Genomic DNA, 25,562 nt, shown 5'->3' with positions numbered 1-25,562 from the left:
ACATAATAAAGCACATGAGAGATTTCAAATGACACCTTGCAAGTAGGGATTTAATCATTTAAATATCCCTTTTACATACCTACGAGGTGCTTATGAAGACATTTCTAATCCCGTCTATCTAACATTTTTCTTCTCAAATCTTGAAAATCCTTTTTTCGAGTAAAAAAATCTAGGTGGGCCTAAAGAACCCAAGAAGCCTATTGGCGGCAAGCCCAACCTCTGGCACCACGTGGAACTCCAATAACTGCCTTTCCGTTCCGTTGAAATCAATTCCTCAAAATTCCTCTTTCATTTTCCTTTCCTTTCCCACATTTTCTCAGCAACCAAACGGAGGAAGATCAACCGTTTCAAACTTCACTATTACACTCTCCAACACCATTGCCAGAAATTTCCATTCAATTTCGTCCTTGCGATTCGAAATCCTACTGGGGCAAAAAGGACCTCGAATCTGCGAACGCTGCAGTCAATGAGTAACAGAAGGTTCGTATTCTCTGATAAGTACGTATTTTATATATCAAGATCTCGAATTTTCGCACCTTCAGAATTTTATATTTTCTCTGCACGCAATGTTGTGTTGCTAATTGGATTATTAATTTCGAAATTTATTGGTTAGATCTTGTAATTAGCACTAAGTACGAGCTCTACTTGCGATTATCTGAAGCATTACTCTTGGTAAATTTAAAATGCAGGTTGGATTTAGTATCCGTTTGATTAGTTTACAAGTTGAGGATAGAACTATTGTTAATAGTCCGGATTAGTCGGAAGGAAATCTGTGAAAACGAGGACAAGGTGTTGATTTGCAATTTGTGTAAAGCTGGTGAAATTTTGAAGTTATAAGCTGTGATCATCGTTCGAGATTCCGATCCCTTAGACTTGTGCTTGTTGGGTCCGAATATATGATTAACTGTCTTTCTCCAGTTCTTTGGTACTTTGCCTTAATCTTTCGCAGTACAGAAATACTACAAACTTCATTTTTCTTCTTTTTTTTCGTAGTACCATTTTGCGTTTATTAACTTTATTTAACGTGTTAGCTTCGTTTTAGTTAGAAAAGTTTTGTTTTAGTTAGAAACCGTGCCACAAACTGTTGCTAGGACAATTTGTAAGGTCATTCGCACTGTCATTTTGAGTATAGTTCAAGATACTGGTGTCAACCCCTAATATGTTGTAGTTTTGAGCCGGTATTGCATTGTAGCAAGAACTCATTAATTACGAGCAGTTTTTTGTGGTTTCCTAGGTACATTTGTATAATACTTGACTATGTTTGCTCTTTTTGTAGGGAGCACCGTTCCTCCAAAGCGTCTCTTTTAGATGGCCTTGAGGAAGGTGGTCTTAGGGCCTCCTCCTCATACTCCCATGACTTTAATGAGCATGAGAATGACAAAGCCGTGCAAAGTTTACAAGATAGAGTTGTTTTTCTGAAGAGAGTGAGTGCAATATAAGATATCTTTACTGGCTGAATTTGTTGAGTTGAACCTTTGTTTCATAAATATCTTAACATGTTTTATATTCTATTAGACATGAAAATATCTTTACGTAACATTGTATAAGTTGATATGAGCCATGCTCTTTTAGACAGTGGGTAATATGCTGTTGCCATAATGTGAAGACTGCTTAAGACTTTTAAACATTTATAGGGTATTCATTTAAAAGTGGTAGTAGAACATTCAGAATTACAGACTTTCATGTGAATGTTAATAACTAAATTTATAAGAACAGCATGCCTGATGCATAAGATCTGATGCTAGATATTGTTCTTCTTACTGAAAGTGAAGTTGAAGTTGTAGTTGATTGTATATTAATGCAATGGTGTGGAGGTGGGTTCGGGTTGATCAGTCTTTAGTCTTACAAAATAAAAATGTTCTATTTACAGTTAACAGGTGATATTCATGAAGAGGTGGAGAGCCATAATCGCTTGCTTGACCGAATGGTATGCTTCTACTTATTAAACGTACTCTGCTTGTTAGATATTTCTTTTTCTCTAGATATTGTTTATATGTTTGAACTTGTTTGATTATCCTGTAAAACCAGGGCAATAGCATGGATGTGTCAAGGGGTATATTGTCTGGAACAATGGATAGATTTAAAATGGTACCTAAACCTCACTTCTCCCTTTTTTCTTTTTTGTGTTATCACTTATGGGCAATTGGCTGAGAGATCAAGTTATTTGCTTTGTAGGTATTTGAGAAAAAATCAAGCCGGAGAACGTGTGTACTTGTGGCATATTTTGTGGTTTTCTTCTTAATCATATACTTTCTATTTAGGTAAAAATTCATTATTGATGTGCTCTCTTATTGAATATCGATGTTTTTTTATTGAAAGAGGAAAGATACCTTGGCCTCAAAAAATTGTGAATTGCATTCTACTATTGTGATAGAGATAGCTTTTGACTGATGTACGATTTGCTGAAAGGCGAGAGATAAAATGTATCAAGGGGTGGATGAAGGTGGGTGTGGGTGTGGGATGCAGATGTTAATATGGATATGTGTTATTAGGATTGAAATTCGAATATGATGTGTGTTCTTTTTAATTAATCTATGTAGATTAGGAGTGAGGATAATAATTCAAAGTGAGGGGACGGCAGGAATCGAAGAGGACGAGAGGAAAAGGTGGGATGGTGTGCAATGAAGATCTAAGGTCATGCCAAAATTAAAAAAGAGAAAGATAAAAGGAATAGTAGATTCAAGATAATGGGTATAAAGAAAGATCAGAGACTAAAAATAACATTGGTTTAAGTAGAACGTAGGACCCCAGTTGCTAAGAGAAAGGACTCATGTGATATACCCAAAAGAAAAAGAAACTGTATGGGGATGGAGTTTTATAGATTGTTATAATGTCTTTGATATTGCAAGCCACAACCGTCAATTCCACAAAGTTCCTCGATACTAAATTAGACTACACTAAGAACTGTTGTGTTCTATGTAAGAATTCTTGGAACTGAGCTTCCTCCTCCCTTTCTCCTCCTCTGTATTTCGGTTGTGCCTGGGTTTTCAACCGTTCAACACTGTTTCAGAATTTTAATTGTTGACTAGCCTTTGTTATTTCGGGAATTCATTAGTATTCTCCCCATATCATTGATGCATGGGTCGATGATTAAGTTGATCAATCAAAGGTCCCATACGTTTGGAATCATGTTACTTAATATGTATTGTGCGGTTGATGTTGGTTTGCTACTTGCTTGCAGGATTCGCAAATACTTCATGCATAGCTGAACCAGAATCATACAAGATTTTTATCTCAAATTTTTGATCAGGCGAAGAATGTGGTGCAAAGGTATCTCTCTCAAGCAGCTGAGCATGTGAAAATGCGGTTTCAAAGCGATGAGCGTTAGGAATATTTTTCATTTCTCTATACAGAGTATTATGCCTGAAAGGATTGACCAGCAGCTGGAGGTGAGCTGCTTGTTAAATTGTACAGTAGCAGATAAGCGACATTTGCTTCTTGCTTCCCTTACATTTATAAAACCTTACTGTTGCTTGTACTATTGCACGGTTTTCTTGATCTCATGGCCCTATGTTGTTACCAGAAAGTTAGATGCACGGTTTGTCGGTTATGGCGGGGATTTATAAGGTAGTCAATGTTAACGTATGGGGATCTTTGATTTACAGAAAAGCAAATTTTTCGTTGTCATAAGCGTTGTTGGTGCAACCGACTGTGGGCTATAAAACTTGGCATCTTGGCATGTAAGGCAAATTTGGATGTGGGTTGTTTTGTTAGAAAATTGTGGTGGTAAAGTGAACTTGGTACTCTGCCTGCGAAGAAGCGTTATGTTGGTATCAAAACAACTTCTAAGAACTTGACAGCAACTCCACCCTTAAAAAATGAATCCATTTAATCCACCCAAATGAATAGTAATTGATTGCAATAATAGTAATTGGCTAAGTGCATCTCTACTTCTAAAAAATGAGCTACGCTGGGCAAGAGTCTAGTCAATTAGTATTAAAATAATAATATTTTTTTTATAAAATAATAAAAAATAATTTTATTTTTAATTTCAGATCAGATTTTTAACTAATCATCTTACGCCACGTGTCATTTCCGAAAGTATAATTTTTGTGAATAAAATTTTAAGTAGAATTTTACCGATTTAAGTAAGATACCCAATTTCATAAATAAGAAATTACATACAGTACTAAAAATAAATACAAAATTACATAAACTAAAATAAATAAGAAATTAAATAAAATATTAAAAATAAATACGAAATTACTTAAATTACATATTTTTTTTATTACTTGGCCAATGGTAAGATTTCTGACATTTAAAAAAAAAAATGTTTTTTGGCCGAAAAACTTGGACTGTTGATCTGGAAATCGAATGGTCCAAACTTTGCTATGTCATTATCCGTTAAATTTCAAATTCAAATTTTTTTGACTGTTGGAAATCCAATGGTCTAGAAAACTCTCCGGAAATCCAACGATATCGCCTCGCCATGTGGCCCAAGTCTAGTGTCCCAGTTAGTGTGCCTACAGTGCGGGCCCTTCCTCTGTGAGCTATCGGAAACGCGTGCCCACGCGCTAGCGGAAAAAGAAAAAAAACTTAGCCCGTGGCTGACGTTACGCATGACGTCAGATGGGCCGGTTCCTCACTCAGTCCATTATGGGTCGCCTTAGAAGCTTGGGTGAACTTTGGGCCAGCCTATTGGGTGGGGGTGGAGTGGGTTTTGGGGGGCCTAGGGTTGTTTTGGGGGACTTTGGGCTAGCCCATTTGCATGGGGTGGACTTACTCTGATGGCTAGCCTATAATTTTATTCCAATAAAAATAAAGAAATTGTTATTCGCATTTCAAAGAGTATGCACTTTGCGACTAGTAGTTAATGACCACTCAACAACTGAGCTATTGAGTAACATGAGATTGAATCTCATAGAGTTCAATTCCCATTCTCAACTAGGGTTGGGCATTCAAAAAACCAATTGACTTGCTTGAACTGCACCCAGTAGCTTGGTTTGGTTTGGTTTGGTTTTGTTTTGTTTTGTTTTGTTTTGTTTTTTTTTTTTCGGTGGTTAAACCGAATCTCACTAACCTTAATTAGTTTGGAAATCGGTTCCCTAAATTCTTAGGGTGCGATCAACCAAACCGACCATCATATATTTAATTTAATTTTTTAATTATAATTAATGCATGTAATAATATAAATGGTTAGTTATTTATGAGTTACCGTGTTTCCACCACATGAAAACAAAACCTGTTTAGTTTAAAAGTCCATTTTGAGGAGAACATCGAAGACCATTTGGAGAAGGCAGCAGCTACTGCTTTGATGCTCTCCTTGGGCTGCTTCATTTGTGCTTTCCTTTGAGCAATAACTCATATTGTTGCTACATTCTGTAGCTTTTGGGAGAGAACTTGTTATGTATTTGCAGCTTTAAACAAATTGAGAATCGACGGAAACCAACCCCCCATTGTTAGTTAACCGACCTGATCAGTTTTAGACTCAGCTTGGTTGGTTTTGGTTTGAATTTTGGCCCAACTGACTAGGTCAATTTGGTTTCAACTTTGGCCCAAAATCGACCCAAACCAACCCATGCCCACGCCTATTCTCAACCCTTGACCAATCACTTCTTTCTAATGGCTCCGCTCCGTGTTATAAGGATTATTGAACCAATAAATCACCTATTTCTTTTTTGCTTCAGATCTAATTTAAAATGGAAAATTACTATACCACTTATCTTTCGGGAGTATTTTTGCATTTTGTCAATATCATGGTTTAAATAGATTGATATTGTTGAATAATGTAGGTTATGACAATAAATCTAGCTTAATTAGCAATTTTTATTTTGTGGTACATACCTATGAGTGGTCTAAAAAATTAACGATTAGGACTTGCATATAGAGATTTAATGGATCTTTGTAATGTTTGGATCTTTCATTTTCTATAAAAACTGTACCACTAAGTGATATCTACTATTGTAGCCAGATCACTTAAAAAGATCAATTTTGTTGGATAATGTAGGTTATGACAAGAAGAGAAAGAGGGAGATGGACAACCCACAATCGACTTTCCTCCCAAGGTCAAATAAAGCAGTAACAATTTCTCTCCTCCCCTAAAAAAAGTTCTCTCCTTTGTGAGAGCCCTTCTCTTCTCCGTGAGAACCCCTCCACCGTGAGAGCAATTCTCTTCCTCTACGAGCGTTAGCGAGATGCCCCAGTTACAAACAATTGTTTGAACTTTTAATGTTGCGCTTTTAAGTTCTTCCAACCACTTCCTTTTGCCCCTATAATTCCAAACCCCTTTTCTATCTCACTTGTCTCTAAATCCCTATTCTTCTATTAACTTTTTCCAACCACTCATTTTCCCCCATAATTCTAGATCCCCTTTCCATCTCACTTATCTCTAAATCCCTATTCCTCTGATCCTTTTTTGTGCACATTTATACCAAATCCCTTCTCCTTGTCAAGTCATTGCCCTATCCAGCTCAGATCTTGGGCTTGAATGGTCACATCAGCAATGATGGTAGGTAGAAGAAGGATTAGAACCCCACCCATCAAAGATAAATGCAAAGGAAACCTTACTGAGGGTGGCAGATCAGGAAACCAGGGCAAAGGGAATAAGCATAAATTACTCTAACCAAACTCTGGCAAGGGAAAGACACATGAATATCTCCAACTACTCACTTCGTCAAATGTAAAGGCTAATTACTCAGCTACCATTAAATTGGGCATTAATGGAAAAATACGTTTCATATTAGGAATTAATAGAAGTATACAACTCTCAGTTATTATGTTTGTGGTCATTGTGTACCTACAACTCGAGTAAAAAAGCTGTGAGGTGCGAATGAGAGAAGACAAAAAACAGAGTGAAAATCTGGGTAGAGCCTTAACAGTCTACCTTTCGTATACATCTGTTCAAGTTGTGTGTGAAATAACTCATACCCAGAGACAAATGGTAGCAGCAAAAATGGAGGAATTGGTGGTCCACCTTGAGAGGAATATGGATCCTTAGATCCACAATGGAGCAATGGTCAAATTAGTGGGTATAGTGTTGGTTAACAAACCCTCAACAAATAGGGGGTTAGAAATATCCTTAGATCATGTTGGAAGGAGATGGGGGAAGTAGAACTCAAGTGGGTCAGAGACAATACCTTTATTATCATTGTCCAAGATGAAAGTATTGCTGCTAAAATTCTAAACCAGGTGCTGTGGGCAGTCATGAAACATAAATTTTCTGTTAAAATATGACCACAAGAGCTAGCACTGGAGGAAGTTAAAAAGGAAGTTGTCTGCTTTTGGGTACAAATTAGAGGTGTACCACCATATCTCGAATCGGAAGAAAATGTGAGGCGTCTAGCAACAAAAATTGGGGAGTTTGAGGAATTTGAAGACCCAGCGAAAGCTTGGGGATTCCTGAGAGTAAAGGTAGTTGTAAACACCTCGAACCCTTTGACCACGGGGTGTTGGCTCCCAAGAGACAATAATAATGATACTTGGATTGAGTTTTGGTATGAAAGATTAAAAGACTTTTGTTATTGATGTGGTAGAATTTGTAATACCCTAGAAAATTTAAAATATATGAAAATGTAGAAAAATTTATCGATAAGTGGAAGATGCCCCTCGTTGATGAAAACATAATTTTATGAGGACGTATTTTATCCTCGTATATTTTATCATATTTCTTGACATATATGGATAGAGTTTGATCCTACGAGGGCGTAGGCGAAAACCGTTTGCGAAACGGAATTATAACGAGGAAGTTATTAACAATTGAAGTTGAGGGCAAAATAGTCACTTTGCTATTTATTTTGGAAGGCTCTAGAAAATATGGAGTAATGGGAGTGCCACATGTGTGGTTGAGATGGAACAAGAAGGAGAGAAATGAGAGTGGGAGTGATGGTGGCTGCCCAATGAGAAACGAAGGAAGGGAGGGAAATTAGGGAAGGGAGAATACAGAAAGAGAACCGGATCCTTTTGACCCGTTGACCCGATCCGGTCCTATCTCCCTATTCTGACCATTGTTGACATCGGGGCCGGTGCCATTCTTCCCCTTAATTTCACTTATGGGTTACTAGGATTAACAGAGAAAGCCCGAGAACCTCTACGGTTTCGCCGAAACCCTATAACTGGTACCTCCAACTCTAACATCAAATATGGTGTCGCACCACCTGGGTTTGGTAGCCCTTCCTTGTAGGAGCAAAACCTGGCAAAAATCATGGTCATCGGACCTTCGATGGAGGAGCGGCGAGGCTTGAAAGATTCCGGCCACCTGACATTTTCTGTAAATTTTGAGAATGTTTAGAAATAGTTGAAATTTTCCAGTGAGTTGGGGTGGTTGACTGCCATCCACTGCGGCGCATGGCTAGAGGGTCGTCAATGTTAGTTTTAGGCTGAATTCGATGTCCTGATTTAGTTTTGATATTTGTATGACGTAGGTTGATCGTTTGAACCTAAATTCACTACGATACCTTACTTGATCAATTTGTGAATCGACGATTCGACCGTTGGATCGTCTTTAAACTTTGAGACCTTATCATACGTAATTTTGAGGAACTTAGGAACTTATGAATCGGGAATTCAACGTACGTATCTTCCCGAATTGGATTTGCAAGTTTGTAAAATAAATAGTTGACCCCTACTTGATTTCGTGGTTGGCGGAGATCTGACCATTGGATCGGAATGAAATTTTAATATGTTGTTCTAGAAGCATAAGGTGAACTACGAATGGCTTGATCCCTTTGTTTAGGGTACATAGACAATCTAACGAGGATGTTAGATGCAGCCATAAATTAAACAAAATGATTATTTGTTTTAGTGTGGTTAGTTAGAATTATAATTAACCATTATTTTATTGTGGCCTACCTGTGTGTTTGGCTTCCGAATTAGAAATTTCGGGTTGTTACAAAATTGGACACTCTAACAGTGAATGTTCATTTGAACCCATGAAGGGAGGTACAACAAGGTATGGAGAGTGGAATAAAGCAACACCAATTCAAGATATTATAGAATCTCCAAGACCTATAGCTATTACTTTGGGGGAACGAAGGTATGCTGGTGCAACAAGAGTAGGATCCAGGCTTCCTAGTCAGTGACATACGAAGGTCATTATTGGGGATGCTAGCACGGAAGGAGTAAATAACATAGTGGACCCCAACCCAGCGATATTGCATCAGGACAAAGGAAAAGGAAAAAAAAGGTGGCATAAATTGTAGAGAACGAGCGAAAGATATAATTTCAACCTGACCCAGTGGATAATGGAAGGATGCAGGCCTCTGTTGAACCATCGCTTTGTCATGGGCCTTGAGACCGTGGAGATGCACAGTGAGTAAGGAAGAAATCCTACGGTCATGATTGAGGAAATTCATGAAGAAATTTACACTCAGATTGAAGGAGTAGTTATTGTGCCTTAGACTCAAACCCATATTCCGCAGATAAAATTGGAGGGGGGAAGAAGGGGGCAGTGACAAGTATGAAGATAATTTTTAGAGAGAGTGGTCATGCTATTCAAAAGGAAGAGAGTGGCAGTAGTGCCAAAAGGGAGTTGGAAATTAAAAGCAAAGAGATGGTGCATTCCCCACAGAAAAAAGCAAAAACAGAGGAAGAGAATAGAAGAATAAATGAGAGAAAGGAGAACGCTACAGAAAAACTAAGGAAAATGAGCATAAGGGAGACCTTGATGATGAAGAGCGCGATCTATGCGGAGGAGGAACTGCAGGAAGTCCCGGTAGAGTATCATGATATGTGAGGATACATGGAGGAGATCTATGCGGGTGAGAAACAAACCCTATTGGCAAAAAAAAGGGAAACTCATCTCGAGGTGGTGACGGCTGGCTTTTAGTAGCCGCACAGTCATTATGATACATCTTTTTTGGAATTACGTGGTCTTGGGTTGGACACGGTAATCCGAGTCCTTCATGGCTAATCAGGAAACACAGGTCGTTTATGATATTTCTTTTGGAAACTAAAATGAGAGATCATAGAATATAAGGGGTTAGGCGGCGTATGGGTTACTCTAATGGTTTCAATGTCGCTCTGGTAGGAAGAGCTGGTGGTTTGAGTCTCTGGTGGGATGATTCGTTGAAAGTGGAAGTAATGGAGTCCTTGAAAATCTTTATTGATGTTAGATGCAGCTGTGTTGACTTTTAGTGTGTGTTCCAATTCACGGGAGTTTATGGAACCTCTTATCGGGCTGAGAATGTGGACTTTTGGAGGGGAATGATTCATAAATTTAACCCGGACAACATCCCATGGATTTGTGGTGGTGATTTTAATGAATTCTTGTAGGACCATGAGAAGTCAGGAGGTGCAGAAGTTAGATATAATAGGCCAAGATACCTGGAGGAGTTGATGTGTAAGCTGGAGGTTATGGACTTGGAGTTTAACAATCTCAAATTCACTTGGAGATGAACTAGAAATGGGCAGTTGGTGGAGGCTCGGCTCGATCGGGGGTTAATTAATGGGTATTGGCAGGTGCTATGGCCTAATACTACAGTCACCCACGACATTGTTTTAGAGTCTGACCATTGCCCTGTTTTAGTTTAATGTGAACCGAATGCTGGAAAGGGAAAAAAACTCTTTCGCTTTGAGGCTTTATGAACGAAGGAAGCAGATTGTCGAGAGATTGTGGAAAGATGTTGGGCAAATCCCCATGATGGAAACACCTTGGAGCGATGAAATATGAAGATAAATGATTGTCGTTCTAGATTAATAATTTGGACCAGAGACAAGTTCAAGCAGCGAGGTTGGCAAATCCAGGAGATGATGAACCAATTGGGGAGTCTACAAGAAGATTAGAGAGGTAATTTTCAAAAAATTGATGCATTGTCAAAAACAGTGGACTACTTGTGGAGTCAAGATGAGAGTTTTTGGCAGCAAAGATCAAGAGTTAAATAGCTTAAGGAAGGGGATGCCAACACCACGTTCTTCCATCAATCTACTCTGCATAGGCGAAGGAGGAACAAAGTGGTATCGTTAAAGAATAGCAATGGGGATTGGGTGGACAATCCAAATCAGGTTCGACGCATAATTGACAATCACTTCATTGATCTGTTCACTTTGACAGGGCAGCAGGACTGGGGAGACATCCTAAATTGTATCACCCCAAAGGTTACTGATGAAATCAACGAATCCCTCACAAACCCGGTTTTAGTTGAAGAGATAAAAGATGCGACAATGCAGATGGGGGGTCTAAAGGCCCCAGGACTAGATGGCTTTCAAGTTATATTCTACCACTCTTATTGGGACACCATAACAAAGGATGGGAATGAATTAATTGGGGACTTGATGAATGACACTTAGAATCCTAACCGGATAAATGCTACTCATGTAGTGTTGATTTCGAAAATGCAAAATCCCGAATTTGTTTCGCAGTTTCACCCCATTAGCTTATGCAATTACTCATACAAGGTCCTTTTGAAGGTTATGGCAAACCGTCTCAAACCTCTTTTGCCGGATTTGATCTTCTCTACCCAAAATGCATTTGTGGTTGAAAGACAAATACAAGATAATATCAGTATCGCGCATGAGATCTTCCATTTCCTCAAAATGAGAAAGACAAAATGTAAATTCGAGCTTGGAATCAAGTTGGATATGCACAAGGCTTATGATAGAGTGAAGTAGGATTTCTTATTGGCGGTGATGGAAAAGATGGGTTTTGACAATTGATGGAGAAGTCTCATAAGGGGATGCATTTCATCGGTGAACTTTGCCATTCTCCTTAACAGACAGCCTGACTCAAAATTTGCACCCTTGCGTGGTTTTCGCCAGGGGGACCTATTATCCCCATATTTATTCCTCTTGGTTAGTGAAGTATTTTCACTTTTTATTCAACAGGCTAGTGAACGGAAGTGGATTGAGGGGGTGCAGATGAACCCAACCAGTGTGACAATCTTCTACATCAGTTTTGCGGATGACACCATTATCTTCTTGAAGGCGGAAAAGGAAAATTGCAGACACTTATCCAATTAATTGATGCCTATTGCTCGGCATCGGGACAACAAGTTAACAAGCTAAAATTAAGTGTTTTTTTTTTTTTTTCTGGGGAAACGTCCCAGCGGTCTTATCAAAAGAGCTGGTTGACATTCTTGGCATGGACACGGTTGTGGACCCGAGTATGTACCTAGGAGTTCATGCCATGTTAGGTCATTTGAAGAAATGTGGATTGGCATATGTAAAGGGAAGACTACTGGGGAAAATTCATGGGTGGAAGCAATCTACCTTATCACGAGCTGGGCATGAGGTTCTGATAAAGGTAGTGGCATATGTAATTCTGGCATACCCGATGAATCTATTTAAATTCCTACGTCTCTATGCAATGAGTTAGATGCAATGATCTCAAAAATTTTGGTGGGGGCAAAAAGGAGGTGAGAATCGTATTCACTGGGTATCAAAGGAAAAATTGGGTAGCTCGAAAGTAGAAAAGGGCCTAGGTTTGAGGAGTTTTGTGGATTTCAATGATGCCTTACTAGCTAAGCAATGTTGGAGACTGATTATGGAACCGAATTCCCTGTGGGCATTGGTGCTTAAAGCTCGCTACTTCCTTAATTGTTTTTTCCTCGATGCAAAGTGGGTGGGAGAGCTTTTTGGGCTTGGTCCAACGTACTCGCCGAAAGAGATATCCTGCTTGGGGGATCACATTGGCAGATTATGAATGGTAAAGAAGTTCGAATGTGGGTTGATCGATGGCTCCCGTCCATTCCCTCGGGTAGGCCTTCTCATTTGGGCACGATGTAGGTCATACGTAATATAATGGTTGAATCTTTGATTTGCCCAGAAACTGGGGAATGGGACATTGACTTTTTGAAACCATTTGTGTCGGATGGGGAGTTTTATGCGATCTTGGAGACTCATATTGGCCTTTTGATAAAAAGAGGAACTACTCGGTCAAATCTGGGTACCATTGGGCCCATTCAAGGAACTGACCCCAAAAAAACCTAAGGTCTTCCACATATGTTTCCATCCCAAATTCGCTGTGGAAAATGGTGTAGAATCTGAAGAGTACGCCAAAAATTAGGTGCTTTATGTGAAAAATCTTTATGCGGCTATTGCTACGATGGCGAACTTATTTAAAAGATGATCCTCTCCATCACCTCTATGACCTCTATGCAATTCGCATAAGGAATCGATTGAGCACCTTTTCCTTCTATGGCCTTGGGTGAAGTTGATTTGGTTTGGTGGAGCTTTGAACCTCAGGATAAACCAAGAGGAAGTAACGACATGGGCAAATTGGCTTCTTGCCATTTATGATTCTTCCAACAGATCAAAATGTGTGTTGAGAAAATTGGTGTCCTATGTTGCCTTTGCGTGTTGGCAAATTTGGATAGGACGCAATTTTCTTTTCAATCACCAACCAATCAACCCAAGACAGGTAATTGTGGCAATATCTATCTCGGTTGGAGCTTTCACTGAGGCTTCCTACTTGTCGATCATTCGGTTGGAGCTGTCATGGATACTACGGCTGGATGGATCCCACCTTGCCCAGGGTTCATAAAAATCAATCTGGATACTAGTTGGGTGGCGAATACGTGTTCGGGGTTTGTAGGTGTGGTGGTGTGGGATTCAGAGGGTAATTTCTTGGCTGCATGCATATATAGCGTGAAAGCTACAAGTGTAGCTATGGCGGAGGAGTTGGCAATCCTGCATGGATACGAGTTGGGCATCTATATGGGTTGGAACTCAGTTATCATTGAGTCCGACTCGTCAGAATCAATTTCTTGCCTCAAAGATACGCTAACAATGGGCAGTTGGGAAGCTTTGCCTGCTCTAGTGAAGAGCAAAAGAAGGTGGGGGGAGTCTTTCCAAGACTATCGCTGGTCTTGGATTCCAAGATTAGCCAACACGGTTGCAGCCTAATTGGTGTCGCGGCGATGTAGGGAAATGTGCGATTTCATCTGGGTCAATAGACCTTCATCTTCCCTAGTTCATGTTCTATGTAAAGACGGTCTTCCTTGCCCCTCCTAGGTCCTTATTTGGTAGTGTGAGGGGTGACGCTTTTAGCATTAGATGCGGCATCGTTGAATCATGTACCTCCTTGCACTACTCGGTTTGTTTGCCTTTTTGGCTACTTGCCTCCCTATAGGCCTTCTATGTATCTATTTGGCATCTTTGCCTGGATAATGAAGTATCCTGTTCACCAAAAAAATGTAGGTTATGACAATACCCTCTCTTACATGTCTTTTGAAATTATCACGGAAGATGTTTCTAATCTATCCTATCTAATTTTTTGTCATTCATTATTTGTTGGTTGAGGTCAATTCCGTAAAACTTGAATATTCCTCACCCAAATATAGCCTTAAAGTGTCAATAACAACATCCTTAAAGTGTCAATAACAACTCTTAAAATAACCATTTTGGTGAAGCCATTAGCAGTGCATTGCAATTTGCAAGTCAACCATTGCAATTTGCAAGTTCCTTTCAGGAACCTAAAACTTTGTCGATTTGGCACTCGATCTTTATTATTTTAACGGCCAAGTGGCCGGTACCAGTTTGAAGACCAAAAAACAAATCTTTTAAGTAAAGAGATTAGGCTCCAGGGCCATAGGGGGATTAGGTGCATGACCCAAATTGAAGGAGCTAATTAGGTGGTGATGCCCTTCTTTTGGCCCCACTGACAATAGGACACATCCATAATTTAGGGTTTATATGGGACTTAATAATTAAGTTTTAACACAATGAAACTTGCCGACATTCTACGTCAATTTTATCAAGCCAGGAAATTAATCAGAGATAATTAGGAGATTTCAACATAGTAAAAGTCTATCTTTGGCAATGTGAAATGAAGAAGATCTGTCAAATTAAGTCACTAATCAAACAAAGTTTTGAATAGAGCATATGCTAACCAAGTCATTAATACAAACAAAAGGTTGTTAATCAAAATTCTTGCCCAGCTCTTTTGAATTTGGAAGAGTTGGCATAGCGGATGTGGACTTTCTTAACACTGTTCTTTTTTTATGGACAAACGATAGCGCTAATAGGTTAAATTGTTAAATATTAAGAGAAAGGGATCGACAAGTGTCAAAACTGCACCAAAATGCATAAGCATTATTGCTTTTAGTCATTGCTATAAAGCGTTGTATGCTACTTTCTCAACTTTCTCAACACCTTGTCTTGTCACTTTGTCATACATGATATGTTTAGTATATCCCATTTCCTAGGTTTTTTCCTAACACTACTAAATTAAACAGTTTGTGTGACAAGGGAGATTTTGTCGCGCAAATCATTACTAGGTTGCACAAAAACTATGGCGACCAAAAAATCGTCGCGCGTATTTTGTCACGCAAAGGTCTTCGCAAAAAAAAATTGCACAACGCTTTACTACTCGTCGCGCTAAAGTTATACGGACGAAGGTTTTCGTTGTACGATATAAAAGGGTATGGTGCGCTTTGTGACTAGTTCATCTTGAAAAGTTTGCGCGACGAAAAATGTAAGAAGCGTGTGGTAATGCGCGACGAAGTTATAAGATGCGCTTAATTTTTCGCGACGATTGGTCGGCGTCACACAAGTGTAATTTTTATTAAAAAAATATAAATAGAATAAAAGGAAAATTTAAAAAAAAAAAGATTTCATACTAATGACAAAAAAAAAAAAAAAAAAAAAAAAAAAGCAAATTAATGAATAAAAAAAAATTTTATTTATAATATAAATAAAAATGTACGTACAAATATAAAGTTTTAAAAGAAAGCAGGAACAAAACTATGAAAAAAAAAGCGGAAAAATCTATAGGAATGTCGTTCAAAGGATCTTGCTGTTGGTTGGGGACGGTGTCAGAAGTTGACAGGCCTGATTGCTGTGCTTGCTCAGTATGGAAGGCTTGTACAAGCATCGACATTTGAGACTTGTACGATGCCAGCTCACTCCTCAGGCCAACGAATTCTTGCATCAAAGCCGTAACCTGACCCTTTGACTAATAACAAATCCTACTAAAATTTCAACATAACCTCCCCTATAATTAAAATATTTCCCAAAACCTTGAAAATAACATAAACAATATACGTATCTAACACAATGATCACAACAGTTTAATAAAAGGTTCGGAACGATGACAACTTTTTAATTCTTACATGACATAACTTAAAAAATTGAACCTAAAATAACAAAATTGATTAGTTAACATTCACATACATTTTCTTCCTGTATTTCTCCTGAAAGTTAGTTATTAAGCATCACAACTACTTCTCAGTTTGAGGCCACTTCTTTCTCCTAATTAGAACATATTTCAATTCGAGCGTTTTCAAATACCACAACAAACTTCTAAAAATGGCAACAACTGCCATCCAGGACTACCAATTTTCGAGCTTGTATACACAGGCTCTCGACATTACTAGCAACATGCTTGGCAAAGAATTCTAAGATGTTGTAGCAAACAATTCCATATAACCTCATCCACATTGACATTTGTAAGACTCTGACAGTCACAACCGAAACTTCTACGACTTTAAAAACTTTGCTTCATGGTAATTACCAAGGTTTTCATTTCCTAGTTAAATATTTTTGCCATTTCCTCAGCATCAAATCTCTTCCACAGCACTACCGTTTCAATTATGTGAGAAACCCATTTCAGTAACTAAGAAATGACACATAAATTAACAAAAAATTGCAAAAACATAAAAATTAATAGACATGAATTACGGAATACACACAATTTCGATTTCTTCCCATTTATGAAAGCGAAGAAATTGCGAACAAAAAAAGAGAAAACAATGGAAACTTTTTAATCCTTACATGGCATGACAAGACATAACAAATTGAACCTAAAATAACTAAACTCAGTTAACATGGGAATGAGGGAATGAATTAGGATTGTATACCTGGCCGTGTACCCGAGGCATCGATTGTGGATCCCAATGGTGACATCTGGTCCTTAGTACGAGGGTGCTGGTGAGTACGTCAGGCGCTAACAAGCAACGCCATCGAAGAAGTTGACGATGCCTGCGCCTATGGGATTGGAGGACCAACTGGGTCAACTGGATTGACCAGCTTATGGTTTATCTTTGCTGGAGCAGTGGCATCAGTAGTAGGTGTAGTCATCAGACTAGGTGTAGCCATCGGACTAGGTGTAGAAGTCATCGCCCTTCGGGTTCTAATGAGGTGTGACATCTACAAAATTGGAAATCAATTTGTTTCGTACACAAAGATTTCACTTACCGTACCCATGCTAATAATTTGAACTTAAATTTAAAACGAAATTCAAAAACCCAAATTTAAAAACCCTAATTCTAAACCCAATTCAAGTTTGGCAGAAACAAAACTTAAAATTGATTTAATACATAAAAACTAATGAATTCAAATAGGATATAGACCTAGCAATTATAACTTATAAGAAGAAACTAGCATAAAGGACATCCTTACAAGTTTACTACCTAAAACCAAACAAATGTGAGGTGCCTTGGATATCCTTACTACCTTATGTTCAAATAAAGACCTCACAACAAATTAATAATGCGAGAGAGAACATGTCATTATTTACTAGTAAAATCCAGATTTGCTTATATCATGTGGGTTCCCATAGCTTAGAATAATAATAATAATGGAGTTCACAAACAAATTTCATTTGATTAATGTGTTCCTATTGTTTTGTTATACCTAATCACCATGACATTGCCCTATCTGGCTGAAAACATATTTTACATATAAATTTCCCATTTTTTGTCGTTCTTGGTGAATTAAGTGTAGCTAGACCCAGGAGAGAATCCATTCATGACATTCCTAAAAATGTAACTTCAAAATTGGGAGGCCGAATTCAACAAGCAACCCAACCGAGTCTATCATATTAATAAGGCAACAACAAAGGCTAATACCCCATTATATATATCAAGAAATCATGGCAGTCAACAATGCAAATCTCTAAAAACTTATTCCACAAATGTACAATGTAATTCAATTTTTTTCTTTCAAACCTACAATAGAGAACACATCCTACAATATCTTAAATTCCAACATAAAAACCAGAAACATAAATATATATCTAATCGTAATAAAAGAGAATTAAAATGGTGAATTATACGATATAAAGATAAATAAATAAAAGGATTGTTGTCTATCGAAAAGTGTAAGTGCAATGTTGTGGATGCATAGAACATAGGAAAACATTAACAAAACCCTAATTTAAGAACCCTGTACTTAAATTGAAAAAACCCCTAATTCGAGCCCTGTACTTGAAATTAAAAAACCCCTAATTTAAGAACCCTAATCTAACCCCTACTGAAGCACCCTAAATCTAACCCCCAATTTAAGAAAACCTAATCTAACCTCACTGCCCAAAATCGTTCCCCTAATTTAAGACCTAAATCTAACCCCAAGTAAGAACCCTTAAAACTTTAATTTAAGAACCTAAATGTAACCCGCAATTTACGAACCCTAAATCTGACCCGACTGCCCTAATTCTAACCCCCAATTTGAAAAAGAAAAAAAAAAAAAACCAAAAGAACCCCAATTCTAAACCCTAATTTGTAAATAAAGAAAATTGAAAAAAAAAAACTAAAGAGGAAATTACCTCTTAGAGACAAAGTTGCAACGGCTGGAAAGAGGGACAGAGAGACAGATGAAGATACAGAGGAAGGAGAGAGAGGGTATCGCGCAGGGAAAAAGGAAGAAGAGGGAAGTGAGGGGAAGAAGGAGAGATGGGGTTAAAATATAAAATCTTGCACGACAGAGCCTTTATCTTTCAAGGCTAAAAAATCGTCACGCAAGTTTTTTAAAATTTTCGGGAAAAAAAAAACGCCTTAATTGAAATTTAAACACTTGCGCAACCAATACAATATTTCGTCATGCAAATATACTTTGTGAGATGAAATATATGTATTCGTCGTGCAATATTCCTGTGTAAATTTAAAATAACCGTTAAATCGTGATTTTTCATTTGTAACCGTCGAAAAGTTTTGTACCGTTACTTGATCTCTAAATGTTTGTTTTTTTGCGAGTTTTGGCGTATACGATCTCGAACCATATACAAACAAGTTTGACGGTTGGATCGTTGAAATTAGTTTCGTAGAATGCGTATCCCATAAAAAAGATAGATTCACTAACACTTGGAGTTTATTTATACTTTCATTAAGTATAACATAAGATTTTGTGGTATCCACTAGTGTAAATAGTTTAAATTGAAGATCGAATTCATTCATTGTATTCATATAGGGTCAAGGAGTGTAGCTGTAAAAAATCATGAAAAACGAAGTTAAAATAACCGTTAAATCGTTATTTTTCGTTTCTAACCGTCGAAAAGTTTTGTACAGTTACTTGATCTCTGAATGTTTATTTTTTGTGATTTTTGGCGTATGCGATCTTGAACCATATACAAACAAGTTTGATGGTTGGATTGTTGAAATTAGTTTCGTAGAATGTGTATCCCATCAAAAAGATAGATTCACTAACACTTAGAGTTTATTTATATTTTCATTAAGTATAACATAAGATTTTGTGGTATCCACTAGTGTAAATAGTTTAAATTGAAGATCAAATTCATTCATTGTATTCATATAGGGTCAAGGAGTGTAGTTGTAAAAAATCATGAAAATCGGAGTTAAAATAACCATTAAATCGTGATTTTTCGTTTCTAACCATCGAAAAGTTTTGTACCGTTACTTGATCTTTGAATGTTTGTTTTTTGTGATTTTTGGCGTATGAGATCTTGAACCATATACAAACAAGTTTGACAGTTGAATCGTTGAAATTAGTGTCGTAGAATGCGTACAAGTTCACTAGTGTGTGTGTGTGTGTGTATATATATTAAGTAGATTTAAATTTATTTATTTTGTACGTATAACACTTAAAAAGTTGAATGGTATGCATATTTAAGTTGATCCAATGGTCACCAATTTTTTAAATTAAATTAAATATGTGTATATATATATAATTATTATGGTTTTTAGGGGTATAAAATTGTTAAATTAATATATATAATTATTATAGTAATTTTTTTAGGGTTATAAAATTAATATTTTGCTTGTCGTGTCGGGTTATCGGGTCGTGTCAGGAATTGCCAGGCTTAGCTTGCAGGACCAAAAATTGTTATGCGTCACACAATTATGTTTTAAAATGGTTCTTTTTAATTTTTTTTTTATACAATTTATTATAAATTATAAAGATACCAAATTTATTTACAAAGTAATTCACATATAAAATGGGAATCATTCATACCATTTTTTCCATCACTCTATATAATGCATTAAACATTTCATGTGTTTTACAAAAAAAGTTACAAATAAATTGCCTTAATCTTCATCCGAACTATAATAACTTTCATTTTCGTCGCTATCATCATTTTCAGTGTCCCATTCCTCATCATCGATAGGTACGTCACCATCGTCGTTTGTGCGCATTGGACTATCGTATCGTGGAATATTACCGAGGTCAATTGTGATCGACTGAATCAATATTTCGATTGAAGATACTCCTTCTATCTCAAATGGCTCTTGGATAAGATTAGTATCTCGGAGTGTTTTCGCATCACTTTCCATCAAAGATTTAAGATGTTGGTCAGCAACATTGTCGATGTCGTCGTCAGCACAATCTTGTTATGGTATAGCATACACGTTCCTATGATCCATCATTTGAACAACTTTCCAACCCCTATCGGCTTTAGGATCATCTAGATACACAATTTGTTTTGCCATGGTTGCTAAGATGTAAGGGTCGTCATCGTACCAAGTTTTGGTAGTGTTCACTGATAGTAATCCATGATCTCTTTGCACACTTTCATGCCTATTTGGGTTTGTATCAAACCATCGACACTTAAATAGGATCACTTGGCACCGATCTTTGTAAAGCAATTGCACGACACTTGTTAGTTTACCATAGCATTCAATGTTTGCACTTTTGCCTCCCTCGAGTGCATGAACACCATTGTTTTGCGTACACAACTTGTCATCTCATGCACCCGCTAAGAACTTGATGCTGTTGACATGGAAACCCGAGTACAATTCAATGCGAATTGATCCGAACGCCAAGTTATATAACTTTTCACTGTACACGGGGGAATTCGATGCTTTCAGTTGATTCACCTAATATTAGACAAACATTTAAATTTGTTAGTTCGAGCAACTTAATTGGTACAATATATATGTCCAATAAACTTACATATTCGAGAAACCACTGTGGGAACAATTCACGGTGTTTCTTGGCATACAAATGTGAAGGATGTGCCTTCTTCATCATATTTTCATGCTTGTCTAGGTATGACAGTGTCTCGTCACAATTGTTGAGTACGAACCAATGTGTTACTTCCATGTCCTTCTTCGAAAATGACTCGCCACAAATCGGATCTCCAAATGGTCGAGCGGTTTGGGCAAAAAATGAAAGTTTCTCATTTCTCACACCCCCGTCATTATTGTGAGGAGGATGATTGAAAGTTGTCTTAACATCCTTTAAATACATTCCACAAAATGTAAGCGCCTCATATGCCACGCAAGCTTGTATAATGGATCCTTCGAGCTTCGCTTTGTTTCGTACACTTTTCTTCAAGTCTCCGAGAAGCTTGCCAAAAGAAAACGATACGATATACATATTACTAATTGTAATATATTTAATATTGATTAATTAAAAAAGACAAGGAACATATACCTTTCTATTGGATACATCCATCGAAAGTTGACTGGTCCAGCAAGTAATGCCTCATCTGGTAAGTGAACCATCGCATGTATGATACTTGTGAAGAAAGCTAGAGGAAATATCATCTCAAACTTGCATATAACTTGCACAATGTCACGGCGCAGCTGATTAACGTCTGTTTTTCGCAACGTTCTTGAAGTTAATTGCGAAAAAAAACTGGACAATAACATGATTGGTTTCACTACATTGACTGGCAAGAGATGTCGAATATCCACAGGAAGTAGGCGTTGCAGAACCACATGGCAGTCATGACTCTTTAGGCCAGCTAATTTACCCCCGTCAACGTTCACACAACGCGCGATATTTGAAGCATACCCATTGGGAAACCTTACAGACGAAACTTTAAAAATTCTTTCTTATCATTCGGTTTCATTGAAAAAAATGCAAGTTCCCTTCTGGCTTTATCATTGTCCTTATTCATCCATAAACCCCGTCGTATTCCCATTCATTCCAAATCAAGACGAGCTTTGATTATGTCCTTTGTCTTGCCTTCAATATCTAGAATTGTGCCGACCAATGTGTCAAATACATTTTTCTCAACATGCATAACATCAAGGTTGTGTCTTAATTTTAGTTTGGATCAATATGAGAGCTCAAAAAACATATACTTGTGCATCCAGTTCATATGTGTAGAAGGTCTGGTCCTACTGACATTGGTCCCGAAAGGAGCAAAATCAAACGTTTAAGCTTCCAAAATTTGATCACCAGACCATTCTCTAGGTCTGAGCTGATGCTCTTTGTCCTCGTCAAACTCTTTATCCTTCTCTTGCCACTCGTGGTCCTAAGGCAACCATCTCCGATGACCAAGGTAACAAACTTTTTCGGCATGCCAATTAGATGTTATGTCTTCTTTGCATACAGGGCATGCCATATAACCCCCAGTGCTCCACCTGGAAACCATTGCATATGCGGGGAAATTGTTCACAGTCCACATCACTGCAGCCCGCAAAGTGAACATCTTACTAGTACATTTATCGTATGTGCGCACACCGTGTGTCCATAAATCTTTTAGCTCAACCACCAACAGCCGTAAGTATACATCGATTGACCTTACGAGGATCCTCAGTTATCAATAGAGTCATCATCATGTATTCTTTTTCATACATTTCCATGGCAGCAAATTATACGAAAATACGAAAATCGGCCAAGTACTGTGTTGTTGGTTTAAAACCCAAAGCAGATTAAATTCGTCAGTGGCAAGTCCCAATCTAATGTTACGAGAATCAGCAGCAAAATCAGGGAACGTTCGATCGAACTCTTTCCATGCCTCTCTATCTGCAAGATGCCTCAGGACATTGTCATCAACTTGCTTTTCCTTATGCTATCTCATGTCCGTGGCAGTATACGTTGACATATACAATCACTGTAACCTAGGTTTCAGGGGCAGATAACGCATGACTTTTTGTGGGATCTTAGTCGTTCTATTCTAAAATGTCATTTTGAACCTCGACTCATTGCATACATGGCATTTATCCAATGCTTTATTCTCTTTGTAGAATAAAATACAATTGTTTTTGCAAGCATTAATTTTTTCATAACCTAATCCAAGACCATTCAACACCTTTTGCGCATGTCTATGGTCTTTCGGCAAACAATTGTCCTTCGAAAGCATTCTCTGGAAAACCCCCAACGAAACATTGGTTCGACATATGATACTTTATTTTTCCGTGCATTAGTTCCACAATAGTCATGAGAACGGACAAGCTTTCGCACCCCGGGTATAACTCTTGGTTGGCATTTTTTAATAGTTTTTCATATTGTTCGAACTCTACACTGTCCATTGGTGTAGGCACGTCATCTTCCCCTTTCTGATTGGTGTTTGTCGATGCAAATGGAAAGGCATCATTTATAATATCTATGACTTGTTCATTAGGATCCACAATAGGTTCAACATTGTCCACTCTTGTGGCGCTTGAAGACGAAGCATTGTCTAATTGTTCCCCATGATGGTTCCAAGTATTATATGTCTCAATCATTCCATTCCTTACTAAATGAAATCGAACATTTTCAGTTGTCTCCCTTAACTTGTTGTTACATCTACTACAAGGACACTGAATTCTGGTTGCACCCGGGTTGTGTGTACATGCAAAGTCAATAAAATCCTCAATTCCATCCAAGTATTCATTCGCGCATCTATTCGGGTTCTGTATCCACGTCCTGTCCATAATTCCTGGAACACCACAATAGCAATACAACAATCACAACAACTTCATACAAAATGATAATGTCACTTTATGCCTCAGGTAAGGGCTCTATCCCATTCGGGAATGCATAGTCATGTCACGTAATTTACGGCTACATCATATTAGATTTCAACGTGGATGAATTTCGGCAGGATCTTGATACAGTTCTTCAGGTATACGATTCAAAGAACGTACAAAGATGACACCGAAATCTCCACAACCAAAACCTAATCCTTCAAGACTGTCCAAGGATGAATTTCGTCATAATTGTGCATTCCAAAACTGTCCAAATAATGGGACAATTCAAGAATTAATTGGACCGCAGTCATGCTTTTGCATCCATGCGCAAAATCCAACTAATCCTCGAACGGGAAACTAAGTTTTACTAAAAATAAAAAACAAGCACGAAGTTCATTTCAATTAATTCCGTACATCACAACACATATTTGTATGTCACGTACAAATTTAACAACATAATATAAATATAATTTCACAACACAATATAAACATAACAAAATAAGTTCACACACAATATCCCTATACACAACGAAATTAATAGTGTTAGTATGAATTTATATTAATACTTTTACCCTAACGACAAAAAACGCTTACCAAATGCACCGAGATAGCTCGATCAACCTAGAGAAGAAGGATGAGGGAGTATTAGATGAAATTGAGAGAAAATGGAAATGACGGATGCCGAATTGAGCAAAATCGAAGGGATGAGTGCAGAGGCACAACCTGCAATTTTTATTTGTAGTTTGCCTCTGCACATGGCTGAATCCAGATTAAAGGTTCACTTTTAGACGAATGATTTTGCACGATGAAAAACGTTTTCGTCGCGCAAACACCCATTGAGCGACGAAGTTGGTATGTATTGTCGTGCAAACCTACAAAAGAAGCATTCGTCGCGCAATTTGACCATTTTTTTTATTTTATGTCCTTTACTTTACAATTTATTCTTTTCAACACGTTGCGCGACGAAGGAATGTATCGTTGCGCAATGCATATTTTTTTAATTTTTTTTTCTATTTTTGTTTTTTATTTGTATGTATTGTAAATTTTTATTTTATTATAAATAAAAAATTGAAACCTAATTAAACATTAAATTAATTAATAAAACTAATTTACTATCCCAAATAGAAATTATAATTAATGCAAATATTAATACTCATCCATATAACATATATTTATTCATTAAATTAAATATAAAGTTCACAAAATCTTATTTAAAAAAAAAAAAAAAAAAAAAAAAAAACCCTCATCAACTTCAATCCTCCACCCGCAACACATCAAACTTCCACTGCATAAAACTTTGCTTGAAAAGCCCATCTGCATAAATCCATTGCTTCTCATTGGTTTCATCAACATCCCAATCAACCTACATTAATGTTAGTAACAATAAATTAGTAATTTAAAAAATATTACGTTTTAACAAAAATAATTGTTCATTACTTACCACAAACTTACCGATAACTCTCCCAGCATGGACTTCTTCAACTCCTCAGGGACCATTTTTCAAGACTCAAACTTGGCAGAACAATCCCTTCGCACCAAATTCCCAATGTCATACTTAAATCCGGTGTACGCCTCAGCCAAATTTTTGCCTTCAAAGTATGGCACTTGCTTCCGTGGATACCTCTCTATTCACACTACAAGTTTTTTTTTTTTTTTTTTTTTTTGCCAAAACCTTCTCCAGAATCGACCATTCTTTTTTAAACAATTTTTTTTTTTGAAAACTAGGGCTCTAAAACTGTGTTTGTATAGCACTAGAACACTTTTGTACGACAAACATATTCGTCACGCAAATTTCAAGTTCGTTGCGCAAAATGCGTCATCAATGCACAATTA

General features: G+C 37.4%; 2 protein-coding genes across 3 annotated transcripts; both read left to right on the top strand.

The window, feature by feature from the left end:
- Positions 1 to 303: 303 nt before the first annotated feature.
- On the top strand, positions 304 to 3,519 carry LOC137732491 (bet1-like SNARE 1-1). 2 transcript variants are annotated; one of them, XM_068471808.1, is made up of 6 exons: positions 304 to 480; positions 1,277 to 1,424; positions 1,871 to 1,927; positions 2,029 to 2,088; positions 2,176 to 2,261; positions 3,182 to 3,519. In XM_068471808.1, the coding sequence occupies exons 1-6, from the start codon at positions 467 to 469 to the stop codon at positions 3,207 to 3,209; spliced, it is 393 nt and encodes a 130-aa protein (XP_068327909.1). In that variant the 5' UTR covers positions 304 to 466; the 3' UTR covers positions 3,210 to 3,519. The 2 variants fall into 2 exon arrangements, with proteins under 2 accessions (XP_068327909.1, XP_068327908.1); XM_068471807.1 differs by lacking the exon at positions 3,182 to 3,519 and having other exon boundaries at positions 339 to 480; positions 2,176 to 2,265.
- Positions 3,520 to 13,368: 9,849 nt separating this feature from the next.
- Positions 13,369 to 13,776, top strand: LOC137732733 (uncharacterized). Its single transcript, XM_068472017.1, has one exon. It carries the CDS (start codon positions 13,369 to 13,371, stop codon positions 13,774 to 13,776), a length of 408 nt encoding a protein of 135 aa, XP_068328118.1.
- Positions 13,777 to 25,562: the final 11,786 nt, after the last annotated feature.

The sequence above is a fragment of the Pyrus communis genome, chromosome 4 (genome assembly GCF_963583255.1).
Source record: "Pyrus communis chromosome 4, drPyrComm1.1, whole genome shotgun sequence".
In the NCBI taxonomy this organism is placed as follows: domain Eukaryota; kingdom Viridiplantae; phylum Streptophyta; class Magnoliopsida; order Rosales; family Rosaceae; genus Pyrus; species Pyrus communis.
The sequence above is the reverse complement of the archived record's forward strand: the minus strand, read 5'-3'. Positions and strand labels throughout refer to the sequence as shown.

Coding starts and splice junctions, on each gene's coding strand:
- LOC137732733 (XM_068472017.1), top strand. CDS start 13,369: ATGGATACTACGGCTGGATGGATCCCACCTTGCCCAGGGTTCATAAAA.
- LOC137732491 (XM_068471808.1), top strand. Junction 1,425..1,870: donor GAGTTGTTTTTCTGAAGAGA/GTGAGTGCAATA, acceptor TTCTATTTACAG/TTAACAGGTGATATTCATGA. Junction 1,928..2,028: donor ATCGCTTGCTTGACCGAATG/GTATGCTTCTAC, acceptor CTGTAAAACCAG/GGCAATAGCATGGATGTGTC.